Below are 8,419 nucleotides of genomic sequence, written 5' to 3' on the forward strand. Positions count from 1 at the left end.
TCTCTCTCTCTCTCTCACACACACACACACAACCACCACCATATGCCCTCATCCTCATCGTCCAGACCCCCAGGACGGACCACATCACTGTGTGTGGGACGCCAGCTCATGTTTATTCCCCGGCTCACTGTCTCCACTCAGCAGTAAAACGTCAACAATATCCCCACCCCCCTTTCTTCTCTCCTTCTCTCCTTCGCTCCCCCCCTTTTTTTCCCCACCAACGCAACAGACACAGGATCTCTCTCTCTCTCTCTCTCTCTCTCTCTCTCTCTCTCTCTCTCTCTCTCTCTCTCTCTCTCTCGTACGTTCTCTGATCACACATGGGCGGGTGTAACCCGGCGAAGGGGAGAAAAAAACTTCAGCGGAAGACTTTTAGTCAAATCTTGTTAGCACATGTTCTCTGCCGGTCTAAGAGAGAGGGGTGTCAGTCGCAAGAAGGCGAACTTCCAAAATTATGTTCTACAATGTAAGTGATTATAGAAGAAGCAGTCAGACTCTGGGGCAATTGGAGGAAAAATGTATCCTTGTTGTTTTTTTTTAAACGAGCTAGAAGAACACTCACTGACGTTGGGGACTCTCGTAGTCTAGGGGTAACGGTGCTCGCCTCTCATTCAATGTCCCGAGCTCAAAACCTGACAGCGACAGAACATTTATGATTTTCTTCTCTAAAAATGTTCTCCCCTCACCTCCTTTCCTGCTCTCTAACCAATTACCATGTTCTGTCGTCTGCTGTCGTCTCAACTTTCTGCCTCTACCCCCTCCCCCATCTGGGCCCCTGTCTCTTTCTGCAGCCTTTCTACTGCTAGATCTACTCCATGGCTCCTTCTTCCTGCTACTTCTCAGATTAGAGCGAAAAATCTCACAGGTCCCGTGTGCAAGTTGCGCACGTTAAAGATCCCTCGATGGTCCAAAATCGACAAGAGTAGGCTTCGGCCGCCACCGGAGCAAAATTCATTATTAATTCCTACCAAACTGAAAATTAATGTGTCCCGCATGCTCATGACCTTATGCAGTTGTGAGCGCCGTAAAACATACCAAAACAAAAACAAACATTAGCGTCATGACACACATTATTATTATCCTCTAATGGCACATCCGAACCATCCCAAACTTAACAGGTGGGATCTGCAAACATATATTTTACAATATTTGTTGAGGTAGAAATGGGTACTGCGAGGTATCTCCAATTTTTTTAAATTCCAACATAAAAGAACTCCATAAGTTCTCTGCAAGACTTAACATTTGAAGTTAAATTATATCAGGACCCATTTAGGTTGATGCCGGCTCTCACAAAACTGCATTATTTTCCTGTTAAGTTATGAAGCAACTGGTTTGTTTGGCCGTAATTCACAAAGGAACTTTTCCTGGACTATGAGAGCCAAACATCATAAAGACGTCACCAGAAGTTTTCAAAGAGCAATTTCAAGAAATATGATGCCTAGAAAACAACTTGGAGGGGTAAGATAGGCACATGACATTGAGGGGGGATAGAAGGAGATACATTACAAGTGCTCAAACTCCAAGCATTAAAAAAACCAACCCGAAACAAATCTATTCCAAAACCTAATATTACAAAAGTCAACCACATCATATGTCTCCTACCATGAAGAGGTTTTAAAAGTTCTCCTAGTCAATTTGACAAGGTACTTTGGTTATTGAATTGCAAGTTAGACCCTTCTTTAATTCTTTGAGGGGAGACACCACAGGAATAATTAAAAAATTTTAACACATTTTCTGATCGATAATAGAAGCGGTGGAGTAAGATAATCTGATGGACTCATTGACCATTCAATCCCATTTGGTTCCAACACTGGGTCAGATTGGGGGTCGTACAATATCATTGAAAATTGCTGAGTAGTAGTATACACACGACAATGTACACACATGATACCAGTTGACATAAGGGAGATTTTCTTTGGGGTGCTTTAAAATAATAAGTAAGTAAAATTTTGGCAGGTACAAGAGTGGAAGAAAATACAACTATCTGAGAAAAACCAGTTCCATTTCAAAAGATTTGTTTTTTTTCGTTTACAACCTCTCACAAGCACAATTGTTCTGCTGTTCAACAGACAAATTCCTAAAAAGCTAAGATCAATAAACATTTTTGAGAGAACAAGAAGCATGCAAAGTTTCAAAGAGATTGAAAAGAAAAGACACACTAAAGAAATCATAATCTATAACCCCATCACCTAAAGATTTACTTTTTCGAGAAAAAAAAGGCACTTGTAGGGTATTATAATTATGTACAAACTAAACAGGGATTCACTATCTTATTTTCTACATATGTGTTGTCCAAGGATAATTTTGAACCAGTGTCCAGAATATTGTACACCCTCAGCTTTTTTTACCTCTCTAGCCTGACATGAATAGAAAGCTGGCACATCACCCCTTAAGTTTCCTTGCAGCACAAAGCACGCTGTTGACAACGAGTTTAGAACAGTAAATGTCAGTATTAAGTTCTATTATCCTATCAGTAAGAACAAACAAAAATGTCCAACAATGAGTGAACTTACCCAGTTTGACTCTTGAAGAGATGAGTACATCCAAACGTCCATTGAGGTCACTGATGTAGCGGTAGACGCTGAGTACACACAGCAACGTTAAGCATACTACCAACCACACACGAAAGTTTAATCCACAGAAGGAACCAGAAAATCTTGGCAGTGACATATTACTCCACGCTTGCCTCCACAAATTACACTGAATATGTACACATCTAATGAAACACACACACAATGTAATCTTTGCGAAAACTTTGCTGTATCCTCTGCACTTCTCAGCCTTTCCTATCCACAAGAGCAACAAACATCAAGAGCTGAAACAAAATATAATGTATAATTTGAGCCTTCGAGTATGCTACAGCAGAGAACTGAGGGGGAAAAAAAGTTTCACGACACGGTTGAGTCAGACGCTTGGTCAATTTTGGGGCAAATGGCATTATCATTAACAGTATGTATCATCTTAAAGCCTTTTAGATTTACCTTGCTTTTGATGGAAAAAATATCCATTTATTGATTATGCACAAGTCAAGATAGCAATGAAGGAGGTGGGGGGTCGCCTGGTTTCAGAGGTAAAATTTGCCGGAAAATAGCCGCCAAAGTCGCATTATTTCCTTAGCTAGAGAGTTTGTGGAAACTGAAAATTTACATCTTTTATACCTTTAATCAATGTTTTTCAGCAAAATCAACACAAAACTCATTTGTGCGTCGCAATATAAACTAAACAGTTATCAGGCCATCATCGGAGAATTCTGAGTTGAAACAAAAATAAAAGCGAAAATGATCTAGGGCCTAGATCAGGGTCTTAAGAATTTCCCAAGTCGGAATGCCAAACCAATACTACTTCCAGTATACATATACTTCAAATAACACGTGTGTGCAAAGATCCAACACAACTACTAAACTCGGCATCGACATTAAAATTTCGGAAAATAGTGCACCGAGTCTCTGCTGACTAAAAGTTTAACGAGTGCTTCCCTCGACAGAAAAGAAGGCAGAGTAAGATTTTAGAAAAATCCAGCACAACAGACGAAACAAAAAAAATGTAAAAATCGGGATACACGTGATCAAAATCGGGAAAATCATGAAGTTTGAAATTTGGGGCAAAAAATCTGGATATATCAGAATGAGAGGCAGGTTTGGAAAATAAACTAATTCATTTTCTTCAAAGCCGTCCCAGTCTTTAGATGGCGAACTATTCATGTCTACTAGATCTAGTGTGTTAAAGAAGGATGGGGGTAATCTCACGGCAAGGGTTAACTCAAGGCACGACACCGGCAACTATAATGCGAGCGACCAGAATGTGGGCGGAGCTTCTCTGCTCAAGCAGGCCGGTGTCGCCGGAAACTTCACGCAGCTGATAAGTAGTAAGTACATTCTAGGTCGACTGTTTCTGACTTCTGACGCAGAGTCACAGACAAAAGGTGACTGCGGTGTCATGTGTTTGGGTGTGTTGTTAAATCATTGACTCGGCTTCGGGATAGAGAAGGGGGAAAATGATGATTGCCAGACGCACACCACCTACGTTTTAAAGTGTTTGCAAACCCCTGAAACGAAATTTTAAAGAGTAACGCTCACACACCACCAAAACTTTAAGGGGGTAATCTGCAGTTTTAAGGGGTAATATACGCACGCACATCAAAGGGGAGCCCTGCAATGGCTAAAAGAACCATAGCTGGTAATAATTTCTGGCCGGCTCTATTTCTCCGAAAGTTCGGGAAAATAAAGTTGAACTCTATTTCTCCGAACGGTTTCTATTCTCGAGATTTGTTGATAATTAAAACGAATGGAGCAGCCCGTTTGCGTTTGTGTGTGTGAGTGTCTGTGTGTGTGAAAGGGGTGAACGGGTTGGGGTGTGTGTGTGTGTGGGGGGGGGTGGGGGGATTTTTTTTTTTTACAAGAAAGATTTTAGTTTTTGCTAGTAGATCTAGGTGACTAAATGCAAAATAGGTTACTGCTAAGGTAGGTCAAGAAGTCTTGTTTTCTCGCAGTACTTTTTGAAGGTATTTTCAAATGAAGTGTATAGTGTATAGTCCGGGAACGTTGCCCCAACCACAACTGAAGTATCTGAATATTCATGCAGACATTAAAAAATCTCTAGCTCTTGAAATTGAATTTGATGCAAAAAATGCTTCTTCCCATTTCTCGCAGAATGGCAAAATGAAAGAACCATGCCTAAATCTTGCAAATAACCAAAAAAATCTCGAGATCGTGAACCGTTTGGAGAAATAAGAGTTCAACTTTATGTGAGAAATAGTCACTTAGATCTAGAATCTAGATCTAGTTCTTAGTGTCCACTTAATCAATATTATTATTATTTGGCTCGTTATAATTTAGGCCTCGTATAATTTATCACCATTCAAAAATCACTTTGCTGATTTATAGACACTCAAAGAGACAATAATGTGTTGCATTAAGAAAGACTTGTTCTTTGATCTCTTTTTACCAAATGTGAAAAGCTAGCTCGTAAATTTGCCGTCCCCAACTCCCTGTTCTACTTCAAAGTGGCAGCGTATCTTGACAGTCTGGCTCCCCTGTTGTGTAATTAGGATGAATCTCTTGAACTGTACATTTGCCGGACGGGAACTACTGAAAAAGCGCCTAGAATCTAGTAGAGATCTAGTCTAGATCTAGATCTAGATCTATATTTCATAGTGTCATAGTTATACCGTCAAAACTGCTGTAACAAACAGCAGCATGTTCAAGTTCAAACGACACTCACACTGTGCTAAGTAACCTAGATTAGATCAAGATCTAGATCTAGACATCTAGGCCTACATAGACATCTAGACAGATCACCAAAGATCGTAACACACTAAAAAATCACTCATTCCCACGCCCGACATAAAAAAACAAAAACATCACACAAACAACACGCTCCAAACTACGAGACGAGAATCAATCAGGAGGCATCATCAGTAGAATCTAGACTGTACTGCTCTACCGCTGCCAACGTTTCTTGTCGCGAAGATTCTAATTCTTACCTTCCTTAAATCCCAGGCACCTACTCAAATTGTAAACACTGAAGTAGATCTAGAAAAAATGTATGACAGATATGTAATACACAATTGTTACCGTTTCCCTCAAATCGCACGGCAACAAAAGTGGCTTAGCACAACTTTTGTTTTGTACTGTCACAGTACAACTCAAGTCTCTGATACTCTAGGCACACACAACCAAAAGCATACAACAGAGTACTCTTTCCTTTGCGCACGCGTAGTGACCCTTTACGGGGTCATAAAATAAAATTCTCAACTCTCTCACAGCGACGAATCAAACCAACACGTACATCTTTTGTTATTTTTCGAAAAATAATCTTTTCACGAATTCCGTGTCAAAACTGATTTATTCAAAAAGATTTTTTGGTCTCAATAAAACAGTTGTAAAAAATTTAAAATCTTGTTTATTTTCTTCATATAAAAAGAATCACAGCTCTAGAGCCAATAAAAAAAGAAAATGAATAAAGTGCGTTACCTGCCAAGGGAAAAAACCGAGTCAAAACGAAATATTTCTGGTTAGAATGAGGGTTCTCTACTCTCCCTCACAAACACACACACACACACACACACACACACACACACACACACACACACACACACACACACTCTCTCTCTCTCTCTCTCTCTCTCTCTCGCTGTCTCTCTCTCTCCCTCTTTCTCTCTGTTTCTCTCCGCATCCCCCTCTCCCCCTCTCTCCTCTCTCTCCCTCTCTCATTCTCTCTCTCTCTCTCTCTCTCTCTCTCTCTCTCTCTCTCTCTCTCTCTCTCTGGGCGTTCGGATGGCTTAACTGGTATCAAGCTAACCAGCGGTGATTCGAGACCATAAAGCACCACTTTTGAGCTAGGGCTGCTATGTGAGTTTTCACGACCCTCTGCTCAAATATACTGAACACCAAAAGAAACGCAAGCAAGCAACAAAAGAAACGCAAATAGATTTCTGGTGTAGAAAATGTTATTTTTATTGAAATTGTTTAATAGTTGTGTGATTTTTTAAGATGTTTTACTTTCGAAAATATGATTTTCATTGAGCATGGACGAACATCTTCGATTGGTATTTTTTTATCGACTCATTAATATCACAGTATTCTTAAACACATGTATGCACAACACGAATAGTCCATTTGGCACAGTTCAATATCTTGTATGACCTCCTTGGGCATCAACAACAGCTCGACACCGTCAGGGCATAGATGCTGGATGTTGCCCCACGCCTGTTGAATGTTCTGCTCCAGTTGTGCCGCAGTGGCTGGCCTTGGATGAATGTTGTTTAGTTGTCACTGGAGATGGTCCCATAAGTGTTCGATTTGGTTACGGTCAGGGCTGAGTCCTGGCCATGGGAGAACTGTAATGTTGTTCTGCTGCACGAATGCCACAGTTCCCTGTGCAGTGTTCGGGCGCGCGTTGTCGTGCTGGAACACCAAGTGGTGGTGTTGCTGGGCGTAGGAGAGGACCGCCTTCCTAAGCACCATACCGATGGTACGTTGGCTGTTGAATCCATTGCCACGCCCGTGTCCGAGGTTTCGGAAGACGACAGGGCCGACCAGGGGATTTAGTCCAATGGCAGCCCTGATCATGACACTAGGGCCACCCAAGGCGTCGGCTTCCATCATGTTGATGTCTGCGTAGCGTTCACCGTTCCTCCTCCAGATTCTGACTCTGCTATCCACGTTTCTGATGCAGAATCGACTTTCGTCAGAGAAGAGAATGTTTCTCCATTGCTTCCATGTCTAATGAAGCCGATGCTGGGCCCAGGCTAACCTCTGTTGTCTGTGGTGGGTAGTGAGGACTGGGCCGACCGCAGGACGACGGCACCGGATTCCTCGGGTCTGAAGTCGTCGCCGCATGGTCTGGCCGGATATCGGTCGTCCGTGGCTTCCTTATTGTCCCCCTTGCTGTTTCGGCTGCAGGCAGGAAACTGTCTCGGTGATGACGGCGCGTAATCAGTTGATCTTGGCGTGCGGATGTGACCCGTGGTCTTCCGCTTCTGGCCAATTCTTGGGTGCTGCCAGTTGTTTGAAAACGTGTCCAGTGTCCACAGCCTACAAACTGTTGAAAATGACATATGAAATGTGATAACGACGTCAGTACGGCTGTCCCCAGCCTGCAAACGCCCAGTGGCTCTCTCTCGACCTGCAACGCTCAGTCGTGGCATCTTCTTTGCGGTCAACTGCTTCATTGGCCAAGGCGTAGCGGTGTGTCTTTTTGTACCCTGATATGCCATGAACACTACTCACCCCCCAAAAAATCACCCACCTCTGTTTTCAATCACGCATTGCTAAAAGCACAAACTTCTCATTGACCGCCTTGCGTGAGCTTAAGGTGAGTACTTTTCAATCAGCACTCACAGCACAGACTACACTCAGGGGACCTAAACACCCAAGGGGCTTGCACTACATTTTATCAGAAAAATATTTTTCAATATATTTTAGGTTGAAAATCGACCAACCTAATGACTTGCGTTTCTTTTGGCGTTCAGTATAGTTTGATCCGATTAAAGATCAGCTGTCTCTGAAATCGGAGCTGTTGTCTTTAAAATGCTACTTATCAAATGATGAGTTGAACTTCTGTTATATTTGCGCTGTTTCTGCTTCCTAGCGTCATTTCGCTCAAACAGAAGTGTAGGTGTTAGGCAGGTGCTCTATTGTGGCTTGCTCCTTCTTTCCTATCAAAACAGCTACGGCCCGTAGGCCACTGTTCTTTATTGCGTTCGTTACTGTCTTGTAATACCACACATTTTGGGCACTTATGTAATCGTATAATGTTGGCAGTGCCGTCGTAAAACTTAAAAAAAAACAACTAAACATGGAAGAAGGTAATGTGTGAGGTTGTTGTCTAAGTGATTCACGTTTTGTTGACATGTCTTATGTAATGAACTCCGCACTTATCGTTCATGGATATTGATTGATATTTTGCACGCATATTA

The 8,419-nt window shown here is 42.0% G+C and overlaps 1 protein-coding gene across 1 annotated transcript in view; it reads right to left on the reverse strand.

Moving 5' to 3' along the window:
* LOC101858462 (heparan sulfate 2-O-sulfotransferase 1) overlaps nucleotides 1–5,708 on the reverse strand; it is a gene marked incomplete at its 3' end in the record, with an annotated part of 44,493 nt that extends 38,785 nt beyond the window's left edge. The window contains 2 exon segments of the mRNA XM_013090641.2: nucleotides 2,514–2,815; nucleotides 5,483–5,708. Of these exon segments, the coding sequence (XP_012946095.2) occupies nucleotides 2,514–2,670 (157 nt within the window).
* Nucleotides 5,709–8,419: the final 2,711 nt, after the last annotated feature.

Source organism: Aplysia californica, unplaced genomic scaffold, assembly GCF_000002075.1.
Source record: "Aplysia californica isolate F4 #8 unplaced genomic scaffold, AplCal3.0 scaffold01386, whole genome shotgun sequence".
Taxonomy (NCBI): domain Eukaryota; kingdom Metazoa; phylum Mollusca; class Gastropoda; order Aplysiida; family Aplysiidae; genus Aplysia; species Aplysia californica.